This window comes from Conger conger, chromosome 4 (assembly GCF_963514075.1).
Source record: "Conger conger chromosome 4, fConCon1.1, whole genome shotgun sequence".
Taxonomy (NCBI): Eukaryota; Metazoa; Chordata; class Actinopteri; order Anguilliformes; family Congridae; genus Conger; species Conger conger.
Window position 1 is genome coordinate 54,750,713 of NC_083763.1, and position 20,455 is coordinate 54,771,167.

General features: G+C 43.0%; 2 protein-coding genes across 2 annotated transcripts; both read right to left on the reverse strand.

The window, feature by feature from the left end:
• Positions 1 to 2,116: 2,116 nt before the first annotated feature.
• LOC133127318 (histidine-rich glycoprotein-like) lies at positions 2,117 to 7,870 on the reverse strand. Its single transcript, XM_061240104.1, has 7 exons — positions 7,646 to 7,870; positions 6,601 to 6,714; positions 6,007 to 6,094; positions 4,925 to 5,091; positions 4,554 to 4,667; positions 4,145 to 4,222; positions 2,117 to 3,510 (listed from the first exon to the last, which is right to left on the reverse strand). The coding sequence occupies exons 1-7, from the start codon at positions 7,847 to 7,849 to the stop codon at positions 2,692 to 2,694; spliced, it is 1,584 nt and encodes a 527-aa protein (XP_061096088.1). The 5' UTR covers positions 7,850 to 7,870; the 3' UTR covers positions 2,117 to 2,691.
• Positions 7,871 to 11,218: 3,348 nt separating this feature from the next.
• ahsg1 (alpha-2-HS-glycoprotein 1) lies at positions 11,219 to 16,359 on the reverse strand. The gene is made up of 7 exons (XM_061240257.1): positions 16,095 to 16,359; positions 15,341 to 15,451; positions 15,108 to 15,192; positions 14,345 to 14,511; positions 14,085 to 14,186; positions 12,363 to 12,437; positions 11,219 to 12,075 (listed from the first exon to the last, which is right to left on the reverse strand). The coding sequence occupies exons 1-7, from the start codon at positions 16,278 to 16,280 to the stop codon at positions 11,674 to 11,676; spliced, it is 1,128 nt and encodes a 375-aa protein (XP_061096241.1). The 5' UTR covers positions 16,281 to 16,359; the 3' UTR covers positions 11,219 to 11,673.
• Positions 16,360 to 20,455: the final 4,096 nt, after the last annotated feature.

Below are 20,455 nucleotides of genomic sequence, written 5' to 3' on the forward strand. Positions count from 1 at the left end.
TGATCAGGTTATTGGTTTTGTATAAAAGGTCTTGATAAAGATTACGGTAGTATGGTGGGGGGTGGGGGTGGTTGTCCTATTTGAAGTCAGGAAATATATTCATTAGAAAGTCCTCATGAAAACATAATGGGTGTTTTTGATTGCATGGATTGAAGTTCAGTTCATTTCCCAACCCTGGTGTATAGGGGATGCTATCAATAATGAGATGAGACTGAAAATGGAGGACAGCTGATAGGGATTTGGCTGATTTAAAAAAAGGGGATTCTTCTTTGCGTTTTAAGAAGAACTTTACTTTTGTGTGGTGTTATCTTGCCAGCATAGTGTGCGGTACGATATGTAAAGTGACACCACGAAATGCCCTATGAATGCCTTGCTTACTTAAGGTTACAGTGTTTTAAACAGACTTCATTACTTAGTAAACATGCTGAAGGATTTTTTTCACCGATGGGGTGAGTGAGGTGAGTATTATTATTATAATTCAGTGTGCAAAATTCAGTTCCAACATAACATCTGGGCTAAGGATGGGCGTTGATGCCTGGAGGCAATTCATTCTAAACACTGCTCTAAATTCTAGCTGGCAAAACCAAAATCAGAAAAGGAGTGAACACGTTACAATCTGGCAGGGAACTGATGTGGACATATGGGTATTTATACACAGACCGATGAAGTGAAATGACAAACAGGTTGGGTTTGTGCTTATGAACTGCCCTTTTCAGTTCAGCTCACAGGGCTTGTTGAGTTGATTGAGGTTTGGTGCCTGAGGTGGCCATTACAGAACATAGATTTAGTTGTCACAGAACAATTTCTATGTGGATTTTGAGCTTATGCTTTGGGTCATTGTCTTGCAGGAAAGTCCACCAACACCAAGTCTGCCTTGTGGTAGAGGCAACCAGATTGTCAGCCAAAATTTCCCAGTGGATGCACCAATTACTACACCAGGGGTGCCAATAATTATGACATTTAATAATTTAATCAAATTAATGTTGTCATTTTGAGTTTATCTGAGTCATGATATTGTTTATTTTTTGTAAGTAGTTTTTATGCATTGGCAGTCAGGGGTACCAATAATGCTTCCGCTGTACTTTCAGAACATAATACTGTTTATACTTTATGGAAGCTTGGGTTGAAAAGACGGCCTTTGGACCTCACCAGCCTTTAGTCATCTTTGCCCACGCCAGTGCGCAAACTGGCCACCAGAGCTTGTTTACACGTTACATCAGACTATGGACATGCCTTGCAGCTCATCCTTCTCTGCAGTCTTTGCCAAGGGCTCTGCTTACCAAATCAAAGTCCAGGTTTTTGCAGCTTGTGCCTGCATTCAGGGCCACACTTTAGTTGGTGAAAATGCAACATTTCTGTGTACTGAGCATTGCAATCTTATGGCTTTTTATATTTGAGTTCAAGTGAGTGTTTGCTTCATAAATGTGGCTTTCTCTGATTTTAACAATTATGAAAATGACTACCGGGCGGCACGGATGGTGCAGTGGGTAGCACTGCCGCCTCACAGCAAGGAAGTCCTGGGTTCGAATCCCCGTCGGCTGGGGCCTCTCTGTGCGGAGTTTGCATATTCTCCCCGTCTGAGTGGGTTTCCTCTGGGTACTCCGGTTTCCTCCCACAGTCCAAAGACATGCAGGTTAGGCTGATTGGAGAGTCTAAATTGCCCATAGGTATGAGTGTGTGAGTGAATGGTGTGTGTGCCCTGCGATGGACTGGCGACCTGTCCAGGGTGTACTCCTGCCTTTCCCCCAATGTATGCTGGGATAGGCTCCAGCCCCCCTGCGACCCTGTTCAGGATATGTGGGTTAGGATAATGAATTAATGAATGAAAATGACTACCTTTTGTACAAGAAACTCCATATATTTGATGTGAATAGGCTATAGGTTTGCACATTATGTTTGGTCCATATCACATTAAGAGCTCATCCTTCACTCCACTATGTTGTTTAACATTGCCTCGTAAATATTTTAATAAAAAGTGTATACTCAGAAACCTGAGTTAGATACGATTATGATTATAATAATATAAATATAATAATCATTCATTTACTTTGCTTTTCTCAATTTTAAAGCATTTGATAAAAGACCCAAAGGTCACCTGCACACATTTTTGAGGACATTGTTTAGGCACCACATTTTTTAATTTGGAAAAACAAGACAATTTTAATGTGTTACACATTCAGTGTGTTCTTTTATAGATATTCAACATGCTTGGTATAAAAAAACATCACTGAAATGACATTATAACCAACTTGCTTTATTTCCCAGAATGCAAGGGTGCACTGTGTGCAGTGAACACAGATTCTTAGCTTTTTGTTTCCTTCCATCCATTATGTTTGGTAACTACAGGTGGTTCCAGTATGTAGCAGTTGTGTTATGATGCAGAACTTTCGTTGCCACTGTAAGGTTGTGCCGCATAATGAATTTGGTTTTGCCGAGCTGGGAGCCAGAACTTCCGGTTGGGAAAATGCAGAGGAGGGCTGCCCAACCCTGTTCCTGGAGATCTACCGCCCTGTAGAGGTTTTCAGTGCCAGATTCAACCAATCAGCAGCTCAATGAGATCTATCTAGCTGTTGAATGAGGTGTGCTTTTTTAGTGTTGGAGTGAAGACCTACAGGAAGGTAGACCTCCAGGAACAGGGTTGGGCAGCATGGGCAGGATTAGGGCTCGGGCGTCAGGCCAGGAGAAGGGCGTTCACACGGTGGCCTTGGGTTTGAACTCGGGGTCCTGCTGCAGCAGGTCGTCGTAGAGACCCCCCTTTCCCTTGGGCTTTATCAAGCACTGTGGGGACCGGGGAACATCGCCGGTGGGGAAGGGCAAAATGTGGGGCTTGTCCTCCTGGTTGGGGGTTTCGGTGTCTGGGAACGCGGGCAGGGTGACGGCCTGGCTGGGGCCGGCTGGCTCCTTGGGGAAGGAGGGCATGATCACCAGCCTCTCTAGCTCTGGCCGGTCTGGGAAGGATGGCTGGGTGACCGGCCTGTCCAGGTCAGGGAGGTAACGCACACTGCCGAGCGATCCTTTCACGGTCTTCCCCTGGTCGTGGTCGTGGTGGTGGTGGTGGTGCTCGTGAGGGTGGAGGTGCGTGTGGTTGTGCATGTGGTCGTGGAAGTGCTCGTGCGCGTGCGTGTGGTTGCCGTGGTGATGGTGGTGGTGATGGTGGTGGTGGTCTCCGTAGTAATGGATGTGGTCGTGGGAGTGGTCGTGGGTGCTGTTGTGAGCATGGTCGTCGGCGTGTTCGTGGGTGTGTTCTTGGTCGTGGGTGTGGTTGTGGGTGTGGTTGTTGGCTTTGTCATGCTCGTGGGCATGGTCGTGGGTGTGGTCGTTGTTATGGGTGTGGGCATGGTTGTCGTGGTGATGGGCGTGGTCATGCTCGTGGGTGTGGTAATGGATTTGGCCATGGCCATGGGTGTGGTCGTGTTCGTGGGCTTCGCCGTGGGTGTGGTCCTGGGTGTCGTTGTGACTGTGGTCATGTTCCCCGCCCAACAGATGCCTCTGCTTCTCTTTCTCCGCCCCCTTTTAAAGGAACAGACATCAATTTGGTTAGCAGAACAAGAGGGCTCAAACGGAAATTGGTTATGTTATGTTCTGAATTCGCTTTAATACCAACAAGCTTTTTAAACCTGGTAATCACATTTTAAAGATCTTTCAACCGCACAAGATGAAAGCTTTTCTAGCATAATGTTTTAAATAATTTGTTAGCTCCAACTTTTCTTTTCTACCAGAAATAATATGTGATCATATGAAGCCAGAAAGCAAAATATTGCAATCATATCTCCTACCAGAGGCACATATTGTAGTCTAATGTGTCTGTTATGGTTCAACTAACAATCTGCATCTACATTTGGAATTGAGGAGGGTATATATTTATCTTGTAATCTATTTAAGAGGTGCATCGTGTTCAGAAATGCATTACTATTAAATGTGCTATAGTGTGTTGCTTATTGTTTATTAATTGCTAACAAAAAAAGTATCTGTTTCAGTTTTTGCTAAATGTAACATCATTTTTCTTAGTGTATATATACCAAATATCAAAAAAGTCTGAATACAGCAAATTAGCTGTGCATTTCTGGATACAGTATTGGGATGCACTCTGAAAGAGAAGGCCTCGTATTTAACATTCAATCCTATTTTGTTGTTTTGTTTTTACCTCAGGTTCGAAGATTTCACACTCTATTGTGATGGACTGCTCAGCCAGGATGTGAGAGGCTGTGCAGTGACCTTTGTGCTGTAGGAAAAGATACAGTAAAGGTTTTCAAAGCTGATTTTCACTGCGATCACATTGGCTGAGAATGTTGCCCATTTTAAAAAACACCAACTTATTCTAGATTGTTAGTGCTTAGATCACGATTATTCTTGGGCTTTTTCAGTGTGCGGAACTTTGCCTTTGTATACCTTTCATGCACCTGCACATTTTTTTCTTTTTAACACACAGTTAAGCCCATTAATCTTTTACTTTACATTAGATGCTATTAAAGAAGATATATATTTTTCTGAACCTTCCACTTAAATTTTTTATTTCCCCCAAAATAACATAATTTCTGTTTTCTGTCACTTACCGCAAACTCACAATCCATCAGAGCGCACTTCGCGGCTTGGGCGACGTCCGTCCCGTTGGAGCACGCCGTTTCCTGAATGGTGAAATCGGCGAACCAGAATTCCGCGATCCCGCCCTGTAACAGAGACGGGAGAGTCTGTCAGCCGTGAGGAATGCACGCCATATAACTGCAGGTGCAGCCACATGTAAAAAATAAGATGGCAATTTAGCAGGTGCTCTCATTCAGGGGGCGCCTTCAAAGCATTGGCACCTGCTGATTCCTTTGCTTGGAAACCAATGTTGCTGTAATGTATCTGCAGATGTGGGCCTTAGGCACAGTGTCTGGTCTGCCTAGTGGAAGGGAAGGCTCTACATAGCTGTGGGTAGGCCTACCTGATAAGACGCTTTTGTGATGTCTAGAGAGGCGAAATAATTTGCGTTCCCGCTCTCCCTGTTATACTTCTCCATAGCCATCTTCACCGTCGTCAGAACGCCCTCTTCGTCATTGGACACCGTAGTGGGGCAGTCAGGGCAAACTGTAACGATTCTGGAGCTCGGGACTGTTGAGGAGGTATGTGTAGTTTTAGACAAACATTTCGACCTCGACCTCAACTTCAACCTCAAAACACCAGTGCAAAATAGATAAAAGAATAATAACTGTTTAAAGGCTCAATTTTCATTGTGCAAACTCAAGCAGTCAAAACAATGTTGTTTATTTCAATACTGCTTACATTTGAAGTAGAATGTGTCAGCAATGTAGTTACCACTGTTACAATTCCAAACTGCTGTAAACCTCACCTTTTCTGCTCACTTGGATTTCACATAAATTTGGGTTTTCAAATAACGTTATCCCATGGACTGCAAAAAACTAGCATGCTGTAGTATACTTAAGGTATACTAAAAGTGTAATCATCATTTATACACTTTATTAGGAACACCTGTATACCTACTACATGATGCGATTATCAAATCAGCCAATCATGTGGCCGCAGTACAATGCATAACATGCAGATACGGGTCAGGTGCTTCAGTTAATGTTTACATCAATCGCCAGAATAGGGAAAAATGTCATCTAAGTGACTTTGAGGGTGGAATGATGGTAGACAGGGTGGTTTGAGTATCTCACAAACTGCTGATCTCTAGTGACTGGAGATAAGCAGTACAGTAGCTAGACTGGTCAAAGCAGACAGGAAGGTGACTTAATAAGTCTAAAGAATAAGTCTAAGAAATACCTAATAAAGTGCTCAAATTATAACGTATTTCATATGAGACGCAGCAATTATTGACAATTGTTAGTACTACATCACAGGTTTGGATTGTTGAAATAGATTCCTGAGTGCAATTCATCACACTGCATGTTATTTGGGGTTTCGGGTCTGGTGTTTGGTCTTCTGTTACTCCATCAAACGTCTTTATGACAGGCTTTAGTAAAAATACGCTAAATAAAATAGGATGGATTGAACCACAGTTAGTACCTGATCTCACACTGCAGTTGTAGCTGTACAATTGGACGATCCTCTTCACTTTGTTAATGTAGATTATGGCCGAGCATTGGCCATAGACCTGGGCAGAGGAAGGAGTCACACAAAATGGAGGTTACAACAAAAACGTGATCGCATCCGCCTTCTACCTTTTAGGTTTGTCATTGGTCATCATACCTGGGGTCACGTAAGAACTTTGACTTGCCTTATAGTAGCTGCTGAAATATGAAAACTTTAAATGGTGGTAAAATTTGCTGTCTTCAACAAAACAAAAGTTACTAAACCAAAAGGTCAGTTAATGTATTTGTTAATGGTTAACTAATTATAGGTTCATCCTATGCTTTGCTAATGTATACATATTATGTAACAAATATGTTAGTTAGTTAATGCATTTGTTAACAACTAACAAAGAGTTTATTCGTGCTTAATTAATGTATTTGTCCATCATTAATTCATGTTAAGAACTACATTAAATTAATACCAATTCATGAACCTTATTGTAAAGTGTGAACAAAATAAATTGGTGATGTGATTTAATTGAGGAAATTGGTGTGCGTGCTTAGCATAGTGATAGCGGTAGTAACATACCGGGGTCTCGCTTTCCTGTCGCACTTCACAGCTCTTCCACACTCTCTTGCTCAGAACGTGGCACTTAGTCTCCTGCACATCCAGGATGAGGTAAAACACCACCCCTGTAGGGCCCTGAAAAAGTTCCCAAAATATTTGATTACATCACTTGTCTCATTACCTATAGCATAGCCCTCTCCAAATTGTCTATTCCCCCTCCATCTATGTTTTAGGGTTAGCTGTTTTGTTTTACTCCATGGGATGACCAGCTCAAACTATGCTTTTAAACAGCTGGTATTTCAAGCTGGTGACGGCTGGATTTTACACCAGGGAAGCCATTGATTGGTAGAAGGGCCCACTTTTGTTGTTCCTATACTTGTGATTAAATGCTGACTGAACTCTGTTGAAGTAGAATATGCAAATATGCAGACTCTGCAGCTCTCTAGAACTGGGGTTGGAGATGCTCTCTGATCTATAAAATCAATTGTGCATGGTCATCCATCCGCATGCATTTTCTGCTCATACATCATATTCATAATTTTATCCCTTTGAAGAGCAGTGTTTTTGTTTGTTTGGAAAGTTGGAAATGTAACAGAGCGTTGAATAACATTACATTATGTCACAATCAATGAGCAGACAGTCTTTCCCAGAGGGACTCAGAGAGTGGAGAACATCGGTGTTAAGGCCAGTTTAAAGTGCAGCGACAGTGTCGCTCGAGTGAAATTGCAGAACATTCATTTTTGGAGAACATGATTTTGTCACCCGTTGTAGATGGTGGTCTTTGTCCTTAACAAAAAGTATGAATGCATTCTAGTCACCCAGAGTATAAACCAAATATACTGTGCACGTTGCACGTTGTCAGTTGCTGTGACCCTCTGTCGCTGGACTGCAAACTGGCCTTCGCTCTCAGGAATGCAAAAATACAGCATCGACATGTAGGCACTCCACTAACAATCAATACGAGAAACAGAAATGTGTATCCTGACTAAACATACACAACTTTAACATTATTCAAATGGCCGAGGCACGTGATTGGGCAGCCCTGGCCAGCCCGGCTGTCACTCACATGCTTGGTGTGGTGGGCGCTGTTGAGTCTGTGGGGGGCGAAGACGTATCCCTGACGGCGGTCCCGGTTGATCCGGTCCAGGGCCTGTTCGGCGGCCGACTGCGTGAAGGGGTCCTGGCAGTTGCCCGGCTCCAGGGAGGAGTTCACGGGGGCCCCGTTGATGCACACAAATGCCAGCAGCAGCAGCAATCCACAGCGAAGCATGGTGGAGATCCTGTCACCCTAGACTGAGAGACTGTCACTTATATACCCCGGCTGTTGGCCCACTATCTGTGACCCAGCAGCCTTGATCTGTGCCCTCTCTGCCTTCCCCCAAACTGTCATGGGTCAGTCAATAAGACTGCCCCCTCACTCTCTCTCTCCCTTCTCCCGCCCTCTCTCTCTGCCTCCTTCTCTCTGTATTTCTCTCTCAATTCAATTGAATTCAACTTGCTTTGACAGCATGGAGGGTGTCGATCAATTTTAATGAATATTAGCTTTATTGGCGGCCTCCATTTTGTATTGCCAAAGCACACAGTACTATAAAAACATACATTTAAAATTTAACAATACTTCAACATCTCTCTCCCTCTCTCTGGTTTTTTCCAAAATAATTGGCGGGGAAGGGGTTAATAACTTTCCAGGCATACACAGATATAGAATGACTTTATATATGACTTTTGGCTGGGAGCACAATGTCCAGACAAAGGCATTTGAGATAGATGTAGATTTGTTTGTGCCAGAATGCTCACCACACATGGGAGGCTTGTTTTGGAATGCTCGACCTGCTGAAAAAAACAGCTCAAGCTAGGTTTTGAAACAGCTGGTAGCTGGTGTTTCATAGCTGGATTTCCCACCAGGGAACTTTGCCAGCTATATAATTATATATATTTTCCATTTATAATCTGATATAATCTGATATAATGCTGGATACACTCTATTGCCAATTGTTAAATAAATTAATAAATAAACTTTTAGCAATTTAGCAAACTGCTTCAGGAGGGAGAAATGATTCAAGAACCTTTTTTTATCGTATGCAACAAAACTGCTTTTCTCAAGATGTTTCTGGAAATCTCTAGTACCCGAGTGCAAAATGAAAAACTACTAACACAGCCAATCGAGTACCATGACCAATCATTGATCATGTTATTGGTTTTGCAAGGTCTTGGTGGGGGGGGATGCTATCTGTCTGTGTCCCTGGGATGTTATCTGTCTGTTCTGGCTCCACGGTGGTGGAACGAACTCCCTGTTGAGGTCAGAACTGTAGAATCTCTCCCCACCTTCAAGCGCAAGCTGAAGACTCACCTCTTCAAGCAGCACCTCTCCCCATCCCTCTCTACCTCCCTGTGAACCTTAATTGTTGTCTCTGTGACTTGCTTTGTGTATCAGTATTTTTAGTTGGCTAGGTAAGCATTGTTTGGATAGTTAACTTTTGTCACTTTTGCTCTGTTGTTTGTTTGTTTCTTTGTTTAAAAAAAATAAAAATAATAAAAATTGCCCCTGGTCCTTATCTTTGTTGTCCAGGTAGCAGTTGAAATTGTACTTCCCTCTAGGGTCTTTCAGCGAACTTATCCCTGGTTATGGGTATGCACTGTGTTGTATGTCGCTCTGGCTAAGAGCGTCTGCCAAATGCCAAAATGTAATGTAATGTAATGCTACTAATGCATTGAAAATGGAGGACAGCTGATAGGGATTTGGCTGATTTAAAAAAGGGGATCCTTCTTTGAGTTTTAAGAAGAACTTTACTTGTGTGGTGTTATCTTGCCAGCATAGTGTGCGGTACTATATGTAAAGTGACACCATGAAATGCCCTATGAATACCTTGCTTACTTAAGGTTACAGTACCTTAAACAGACTTTAATTGGCCCCACCATTACTTAGTAAACATGCTGAAGGATTTTTTCACAGATGAGGTGACTGAGGTGAGTATTATTATTCTCAGTAGTCAAAAACCTTTGCGAGATAATGACTTGTTTTTCAAAACACTGATAAAGAAGCTATCTAACCTAGATACAGTTAAGTAACTTTAGCACGTGTGGCATTTGTTTGCTTCAAAGCTGATATCACTGTTTTTAGTTAGGGATGCACTTCTTAATAGTAAATCATTTAAAAAATGTATATAATTAAACTTGCAAGCAGGGTTCAGGGACCAGGCAGTCCAGCAGGGCAGGGTTGCCATGGCAACTTGATCAGATCATGTTAAATGTGTGGCTGTAACACTGATAGTTGAAGTTTTATGTCAATTGACCAAGGATTGGGTGTAACTGCGCTCATGTCCTGTTTAGGTCGTTTGACATTGATTTGGCTTTCCTGAGTCCATATACCAAGTTTGGTATCAACACATCAAAGCGATGCTGAGTTATGCCCTCACTTCCTGTTTGACGGCTATGCTGCAGTTTTGATTGGCTGTACTGATCAAACTATTTTGAAAATCTAAAATCAATCTGATGAATTTTGTGAGGCGTGGTCTGTGCCAAATTTGGGCAAACTTTGTGGCCTGTGAACATATTTGTACACCCTTCAATAAAAGCCAATCTGCTGGTCACAACAATTGGGTTGCCATGTCTTGACCTAGGGACCTCTCACGGTATCACCAGACATGAGAATTATTTTGTAAACAAACACATCACCAGTTATTAGCCAAAATTCATTTTTGCATATTGCAGCGCCCCCCAGTAGTCAAATGATGGAAAATGTTTGCTTCCTCAAAATGGGGGCCTGAGTCCATGTACCAAGTTTGGTTTTGATACATCAAAGAGTTATGACCTCACTTCCCGTTTGGCGACTTCACCACAATTTTAGATTGACTGTAATAGATTAATGCTTTTGTCTCTGCCTTGGGATCTCCCAAGATGCAACCACACACAATAATTACATTTTGACGGCCAACACATCAACAGTTATTGGGCAATTTTGATTGTCTGTGACGGACGACTGCTTTCGAAAAATCCATCTGATCATTTTTGTGATGCTTGGTCTGAAAATGATCAGTGCATTGAAAATTGGGCATATGGCTCAAAACTTACACGCATAAATGTACCTCCAAATTTGACCCAATGGTGGCGCTAGAGCGCTCAAGGTATAGACATGAATCTTGGTTAAAAGAATCATGGGGCTGTCCCCAATCAGTCTGCGAAATATAAAAACTTTTTACAATACGGTTCTAGGGGCTGCTATAGACACCCTAGCTAGAAGAAAAAGAAGATGATGAATAATAGCAATAAGAAATGGTAGAAACACAGTGTATGCCTATGCAGCTTCATTGCTTGGCTCCCAATTCATTCCATAAATATTGCTGGCATTTACTGTAGCGTATGAGCTTACTCTTTCTGTAGCAACTCATACATTGTTACATTCCTCCATAGTAGGAATCTAACCCTAACCAGTATGCCCCACTCTCATCCAGGAAAAAATAGTGAAAGTGCCATTTTCATTTGTCATGAATTTGATCCCAAGCATTTTACAACTTTTGGCATTGAACAAAGTCAAGTTTGTGGTGTTTTTTTAGTTTTTTTTTTGTTGCAGTTTAAAAAAAAAATTGCATTTGACATTGTTTTCACTTTAACTATATACTAGATAAGAACAGGCACCCTGCAAAGTTTTCACATAACTTTATTTTATAACATTATTGTCATGAATTTTCAGGTTGTGAGCGATGAGGTTATATGGAAGCTTTGTTTATATAGACAGTTAGTTGGTGGTTCTATTGACTTCTTTTGTGCAAACAAAATGGTTGCAGCCAACACAGTGTTAAAGGTCAACATGCATATTTTTTCATGGTTTTGAGCCTTTCTTGTCGTCCTGGAGATTTCGAGTGACATGTTTTTGCATAATTATCGGATGACAAAACAGGACGGTGAATTGTGCTCTGGGGACAGGGTAAGGGACTCACCGCTCTTTGCGAACAATTTGTGGGCATTTTACATACTAAAACCAGGATGCTTGTGGACACCTCTACCTATCTAAAGAAATACATCCTGATATCACTGAAAAAGAAATAATGGACAAAACTGAGATTGACCACAACCCCTTGAACCCAGAGTCAGGCATTAGAATGGGGGCCCTCCTGGGCGGTGAATAGTAGAGTCACTTGAGGGGTCCAATGGGGGCGGAGGGCAGATGGGGTAGATGGAGGGGTGCATTTGGAGCTGGCCGGAGCACCGAGGGAAGAGATGGAGGAAAAGGGGGGGATGCCTGTGATGGGGGTGGTCAAAGGGTAGGCCGGCGAGTCCGTGCTGCCCAGGCCGGCCCGGAAGATGGGGGCGGTGAAAGGGTGGGCCAGTGGGGTGTGCATGCCCCCCAGGCCGGCCCGGATGATGGGGGGGGCGAGGGGGTGGGAAAGCCGGGCGGGTGTGCTGCCCAGGCATGAACGGATGACCGCAGGGACCACCAGGGTGATGATGATGATGATGATGATGATGATGATGATGGTGCCCTAAGCCCGTCTTGTTCTGCGAAGGGGCGAAAAGCGCAATTCGTTCAACAAGTACAAAGCGGCTTTCGTTGAAGTTTTCCATTCTTTATTTACATTCGGTTTGTCGATAGTGTCTTTTTTAAAATAGCTGTCAGATGGTGATTTTCAGCCCCCATAAAATCAATCTTATTTGGCAAACAGTGGTAATGACTAACAGAGAATGTGCTATGCAAACTTGATGCAGGATTGCTTGAATTTATTCCATAATTCATAAGTGCTAGCTATCCATTTAAATGTGATTATTTCAGTAAAGATATAAAGTACCTGCGTATCATAGATCTCACAGTCCACACTGACTTCGTCATTTCCCAGGACTGTGGAGCTGCAGAAGCCATGCCGCTGCAGAGAACATGGGGAAGATCAAGTTTTTAAAATGGTGGTAAGACGTATGTACACTATGTACAAATGATGTAAAATAAGAATGCTTTCAAAAATAGAAATGTTAATAGTTTAAATCAAATCAATATTTGGTGTGACCACCCTTTGCCTTCAAAACAGCATAAATTCTTCTAGGTATACTTGGACACAGTTTTTGAAAGAATTTGGTAGGTAGGTTGTTCCAATCATCTTGGAGAACTAGCCACAGTTCTTCTGTGGATTTAGGCAGCCTCAAATGCTTCTGTCTCTTCATGTAATATCAGACAAACTCGATGATGTTGAGATCAGGGCTCTGTGGGGGCCATACCATCACTTCCAGGACTCCTTGTTCTTCTTTATGCTGACAATAGTTCTTAATGACATTGGCTGTGTGTTTGGGGTCATTGTCCTGCTGCAAATAAATTTTGGGCCAATCACATGCCTCCTTGATGGTACTGCATGATGGATAAGTATCTGCCTGTACTTCTCAGCATTGAAGACCATTAATTATGACCAAATCCCCAACTCGATTTGCAGAAATTCAGCCCCAAACTTGCAAGGAACCTCCACAATGCTTCACTGTTGCCTGCAGACACTCATTCTTGTACCGCTCTCCAGCCCTTTGGAGAACAAACTGCTTTCTGCTACCTCCAAATTTCTTGTGTTTTCGTGCATAATTGAATCTCTTGGCCTTGTTTCCATGTCAGAGGTATGGCTTTTTGGCTGCAATTCTTCCATACTGAAATTCTTCTGACCAGACTTCTCTGCACAGTAGATGGGTGTACCTGGGTCTCACTGGTTTCTCCCAATTCTGAGGTGTTGGCACTGGGCACCGATTGCGAAGGGAAGTAAGTCTTTCATCTGCTGCACTAAGCTTCCACTGTGTCTACGGTCCTCAAAGTTGCCTCTTTCTTTGTGCTTCTTCAACAGAGCTTGGTCAGCACATCTGGAAACCCCTGTCTGACTTGAAATTTCTGCCTGGGAGAGACCTTGCTGATGCAGTATAACTACCTTGTGCCTTGTTGCTGTGCTCAGTCTTGGCATGGTGTATGACTTCTGACATCATAAACTGTCTTCGGCAACCTCACCTTGGAAGCAGAGTTTGGCTGTTCCTCACCCAGTTTTAACCCTCCTACACAGCTGTTTCCGTTTCAGTTAATGATTGTGTTTCCAACACATAGTATATGGGTAAATGTAAATGCATATTTCAGATATTATTATATATTTATTGAAAAAGAAACACTTGCGTAATATATCGATCATTACTTAAGACAGCCTTTTACACATGCAAATCCTTAAAAGAGCCTTTTGCAGCTTTTGTTGTTGGATTTAAACTCTTAAGAATTGGAAATTTAATAAATGTTTTGATCTTAATGTAGCTATACTGGTGCTTGTACCATCATCTTTCTAAGTCCCAATCAAGCAACTTAGCCACTATGCCACTTTTAGGAAGTGCCATGGAACTGGATACAGTATATGCCTGCCCCCCCCCCCCCCCAAATAAATAATAAATAAATAAAAATAAAACATAAATTGACATGCTGCGTCTTCACCTATAAAAGCGAAGGCCTCATCCCTGTAATTTTGCTGATTGGTCACTTTTTACACCAATGAGAGAGAGGTACTTACAGCGTTGCTGTGACACAGGAGCAGGCAGGCTTCCGCCCCTCGTGTGCAGCCCGTTTCCACTATGGCGAACTCGGCGAAGAACGACTGCCCCAACATCATGTACTGCAACACAGTGGCTCCCTCTTACAAACAGGACAACTCGGGCAGCTGCGAACGGATTTCCGGCCAGAACTAAAGCTAAATGTACATTATATGAATGTACAGTAATAACTAAACCATTTGTTTATAAAAAGCTAGAGAAATGGCAGGAGCAGCAGTACCTGCGTGGAGATCCTGCCGACCTCCATCAGTTTAAAGAGGGCGGTGTCGTTGGACTCCTGGTTGAACTTCTGCAGGGCCTGCGTGATGCTCTTCAGGCCCTGGGAGTCATTTAGGGAGAGCAGAGTGGGACAGTCGGGGCACATGGCCACTAAATCCTCTGCCGAATCTGTGGGGGGAAACCTCTCATTAAAAACCACTCCATTCCCGTGGACTGAAGCATTTAAACTAGCTAAGGAGCATTCTCATAGACTGTCTAGGGGCTACTCCAGCATTTCCATAGCTACGGGCTACTGCAGCATTCCCATAGACTAGCTAGTGGCTACTGCAGCATTCCCATAGACTAGCTAGTGGCTACTGCGGCTTTCCCATAGACTTGCTAGTGGCTACTGAAGCATTCCCATAACTAGGGGCTACTGCAGCATTTCCATAGACTAGCTAGGGGCTACTGAAGCAGTGAAATTGTATTTATTTTGGATTCAAATATTTTTCTGTGTTCTATTGATCTTGCCCGGTGCAGTTGAGCCTGCGGGGAGCAGCAGATGGTTGGGGCTTCCACTCTTGGGATCATTCAATTTCTTCCAATACACTAGGCAAGCTTAGTCAAGTGCAGAAAAGTATTTGGATCCAAAACAAATTTGATACTATTTGAACTCAGTTTGTTCTGCGGAATCATACACATTCACCCAAAAAATGTAATTTATTTTTCAGATCGAATGTATGACACGTTTAAAAGCAGCACAAAGCTACAGCTAAAATCAGTACCTGGTGCACAGTTGCATGAATACTTCTTTAGTCTTGTCTTCCCGTCAGTGACAGACAGGGTCACGTTGCAATTTGCCCTCACTTTCTGTAAGAGAAGTTTGCATTCCTTTCTTCTTCTTCTTATTATTATTATTATTATTATTATTATTCATTATAGCAATTCCTAATCAAACAAAACAGTTGATTTAGGAGCTTTAGGCATTTTTTTGATCAAACAACAACAACAAATTTACCATTTCCTCCTGCTCTCGGAGCTTGCACTGGTCAAGCGGTTTGGGATCAATGACGTGGCACTTGGTTTCCTCCAAATCCAGTTCAAGGTGGTACTCACAACCAGAGTCATCCTGCAAAATAAACAAAAAATCCCAGATTCCTGTTACTGTTGTCGCTGATCCGAATTTCAAACCTGGAGTATGGATGTAGACGGATATCAGTGTCTTTGACATATCAGTGACAAGCCCATGATCAGTCATGTGTAACATCTAATTGACAAGATTCTCAGAGGCTCTAAGGAAAAGAAAGTACAGCTGAATGCAACAGAGAGAGCTAGTTCCTTTGCCCAGCACCAGCAATACTTGTTAGGTGTACTGCGCTGTTTCTTAAACTATTGGTCGGGAACCCAAAATTGGTTGCAGGGGTGGGTCCCCGAATGAGTCTGTACCATAGTGTCAAATCCAGCTATGACCAGCTTGAAATTACCAGCAGCCAGCTGTTTCAAAACATAGCTTGAGCTGGTCAAACATGTTGAGTATGAAGCTGGTCTGAACTGGTCAACCAGCTACCAACCTAGCTTGAGCAGTTTTTTTCAGCATGGTAGTCCACTTTGCTATGCTAATATGTGTATATGACAGGTAGCTGAAAGGTACTGCATTTCTCATTTGGATCCCAACATAAAAAAAAGCTTAAGAACCAGTGCTTGACTGCATGAGGACTGTTTCGGCTGAATTTTGCCTGACGGTCAGAGGCACCTTCTCTTTCTGTGCTCACCTTTTCAAGGTTGCTGGACCGGGTCTTGTTGAGCTGGTACTTGTATCCGTGGGGATGATCGTCGTTGATAAATTGTAGTGCATCTTGGGATAGCTTGTCGCCCTCGATGACACAGGTTAAGGATGGAGGCAGGGTGCCTTGAGACAGAGCCCCAACCACGGCAGTCAGTAATATCAGCACCCTCATGGCTTCCTGCCACCACACAACAACGCGAAACGAACTCCACGGCGACAGTCAGGTAGACCGCCGTCTCTCTTCCTGGAAGCGCTTATTTATACAATTTATCTGCCATTCAGAGCGGGAAAAAAGGGTAAGAGAAAAAAAAAAGAAAAGCAAACCACCTTCAGCCTGTGGGCTCTGCCAATGTAAATGTAATATATGAGTAAATAAAGACCTGTCCTTTCTGTCCGTTTGTGTGCTTCTGAGTGAGCGCGTGTATATGCGTGTTTGTGTGTGCGTCCATGTATGTACATGTCCGTGTATTTGTGCGTATGTTTGTTGTGTGTGTACACGTATGTTTGATTATGTGTGTTTTTGTGTATAATCGCATGTGTGTCTGTTCGTGTGTGTATGTGCTTGTGTGTGGATATTAAGAGTTTGTGAGACATGTTCACATAGAGTTTATGTACATGTGTGTTGTGGTGTGCTTGTGTGTGGCTATTTGTTGTGAGTTTGTGTGCGTGTGTGTGTGTGTGTGTGTGTAGATATTTGTTGTGTGTGTGCGTCTGTCTACCCCAGGCAAGCTGGAAACCTGTTGAATAAAATGTGAGTGATTCACACAGATTACACTTTATATACAGTTCATTGACATAGCTGGAAATGTACTGTAGCCATTCAGGTTTGGGGTACAAGGGCAGTCCTCCAGCTACCAATCAAACTGGTTATATGACCCAGTTCCTTAACCACTGCATCACACTACTGCACAACCCAATTAACATCGATTTCCTCTTTATTTGTTTTCATGGTGCAATGACAATGTCACACAGGGGAACTGAACCTGCTACCTTGAATTTGAGTTACCTGTCCAAGGCCATGCCCGTTGTTCAGTACTTCTGTAGTTCCCATAAACATAAAAACCCGTAAACTTAAAATGAAATTTTGGTGAAAATTGGCTGGTAATCTGCAGGAATTGTATGTCTAAAGATTAAAAGTATTTCAAATAATGTAAGATTAAACTCATTCAATCAAGCATGCTTTGCATACATGCATACGTACATACCTAGCATAGTGCCAAGTAAGATATTAAACTGACATATTGTACAGCCCCATTGTCTCCACGTTTCTCATATCTCTGTCACCCCAGCATATTTCTGTCAACCAATACAAGAAAGCAACTCACAGTCCATTGGCCCCAAACATTACATTACATTACATTATTGGCATTTGGCAGTCACTCTTATCCAGAGCGACGTACCGTTGATTAGACTAAGCAGGAGACAATTCTTCCCTGGAGCAATGTGGGGTTAAGGGCCTTGCTCAAGGACACAATGGCTGTCTGGATCTTATTCTGGCTACACCGGGGATCGAACCACCGACATTGCAGGTCCCAGTTATTTACCTTAACCACTACGCTACAGGCCACCCTGTACTGCAGCTATAAGATTAAAAAAACATTGCACAATCCCTTGATGCCTTATTGCACCTAAGAAAAATAATCCCTGGTTTATTTAGAAATCTGAATGAAGTAGGCAGAAATGAGTTTTTAAAAGGACCTCCATGGTGGGGTTTGATCTCTGTTTGCAACTCAGTATTTTTTTATTGTAAAGTTTATGTTGCATTTCAGAGGTGGAATACATTTCTTTTAAAATCAGTGTTTTGAGTAAATAATGCACTCTTTTAATCTCATATCAAAAAATGGTAAATGGAAAATTGATGCTTCTCATGCACCCATTCATACACACACTCACACACCAATGGCAAACCAATGCAAGGCACCAACCAGCTCGTCAGGAGCATTTGGGGGTTGGTTGCTCAAGGACACTTCAACACACCCAGGGCGGGATCAAATCGGCAACCCTCTGACTGCCTAAGCCAATATGGCCCCAAAAGCAAAATATTGTATCAAAGCAAAGAACGTTTGTCCTTTTAACTATATGTAGATGAAGCTTGAAATTTTATAGCGGTTGGAAAAACAGTGGGGGCCAGCTGTGGTGCTTGCGGTAGCTGGTACTCTTGCTTATGTGTGTGCATCTGTGTGTGTGTGTGCTTGCTTGCGCAAATCTGTGCTTTAAAAATCTATTTCCAAGCCCTCAGTGGACTATGTAGGTGTCATCTGCTGATCAGTCTGATGAGTTAACCTTTAATTTCTCACCCCCTCCATACTGGAAAGTCCTGCAGAACTGCCAATTTTGTGTGGTTATTTGCAGAGGTTAAGCAAACGGTGTTAATATTTAACTCTGCACATGATTGACCTGGGGGCCAGTGACAGTGAACACATTTTTTTTCAAGGAATCAGGACTGCATTTGGCCACCTAACAAGTACAAAATGCATAATGGCCAAAATGTATGATGGCTGAAATGCACAATGGTCAAAATAACAATAACATAACATAACATAACATAACATAATATCATAATGAGAACAGGCCATTCAGCCCAGCCAAGCCTAGCCCTTTTTACATTACATTATTGGCATTTTGGCAGACGCTCTTATCCAGAGTGACATACAGTTGATTAGACTAAGCAGGAGACAATCCTCCCTTGGAGCAATGCAGGGTTAAGGGCCTTGCTCAAGGGCCCAACGGCTGTGCGGATCTTATTGTGGCTACACCTGTCATGGTGGGAGGTAATTCCCATGGTGCCCGCTAGAGGGCCTAGGATAATTGTTGACACCTGTTCCTCATTTGCGCCAGGGGAATTATCTCCCAGCTGAGTATTTAAGGCCAGTTCCGACCAGCCTTCAGTGCTTTTGTGTACTGTTCGCTCTACTCAAAGCCGGTAATGCACACGGTAGACTCTGGTCTGTTAAAGAGTCAGGTACTGTGCAGGTGTGTGTTTGCTAAGCCATTCTATCAAAAAGAGAAAAAGGTAAGGAAGGCGTTCGGTTTTGTTGTGTAGGTCACCGACGCCTTCCCAAAGGGTTTTCTATTTTGTTTGGGGCTCGTGTGAGCCGACGGTAGAGGGACGGTGTCCCCGGTTATTGTATTTTTGTTTGTGTTTATTCCTGAGCTGCGCCTCATGGTTTTTTGTTTCATGCCTAGCTGTTTTTCCGCTAGGTTGTATTTTTATTTCTGAACTCTCAGTTGGTAATCCTCAGTGCTCGCCTTTCAAGCACTTATACTGGTTGGAACACTCGCCCTGTTTTCAGAGGGTGGTTTTATTTTTCTCAGCCGTTTTGTGGGCTCCATTTCTGTCTCCTTATTAAGAATCGCCTTCGGGTTTGTTTTCGTTCCTCCCCCCTGTTTCGGGAGTAGCTTTTATTTTCTGTTCTCCAAATCCCTACACTCCGCTCCTGGTATCTAGGAAAGGTTCTTATTCGGTCGCACTTGGCTCTCCGCTCAACCCCCACCTGATAACACCGGGGATTCAAACCACCGACCTTGCGTGTCCCAGTCATTTACCTTACCCTTACCTTACCTTGCCTTAACCACTACGCTACAGGCCACGCTACCACTAAAGTGTACCTACTGCTAGTTTGCCTAAAAACCAAATACTATCTAGCACCCTATCAAGCTTGGTCTTGAAACCCCCCAGTGTTTTTGCCTCCACTACATGCCCTGGCAAGCTATTCCACAGTGACCACTGTCTGTGTGAAAAAATACTTGCAAATATATGTGTGGAATTTATCCTATATGCATGATATCATCCAGTATCAAGGCTTTAGTTTAGAATGTGGCACATTAAGTGACGGTCACTCTTGGCTGTTAATTTGAATCAAAAAGGGGACAATTAACTCCTTTAGTCGCACCGGCCCATGTAGTCCACGGTGCGATTTTCAATCAATATGGTCCCAGCATATACTGTTTGAAAGTGTTAAAACTCACACTATGATCTGTATAAAAAATATTACTTTAGTGACAACAGTTTCTTATTTTTTAACATGTGGGGGGAGAAACATGCAAGGGGGGCCTCACCTTCTCTGAATTTGGGAATCCACAAGCTACACATATTAGGGTAAATGGTTGGCATTTATATAGCGCCTTTATCCAAAGCGCTGTACAATTGATGCTTCTCATTCACTCACTCACACACCGACGGCGATTGGCTGCCATGCAAGGCACCGACCAGGAGCATTTGGGGGTTAGGTGTCTTGCTCAGGGACACTTCAACACAGCCCGGGCAGGGGATCGAACCGGCAACCCTCCGACTGCCAGACGACTGCTCTTACTGCCTGAGCCATGTCACCCCCAGGGTAAGGTCGG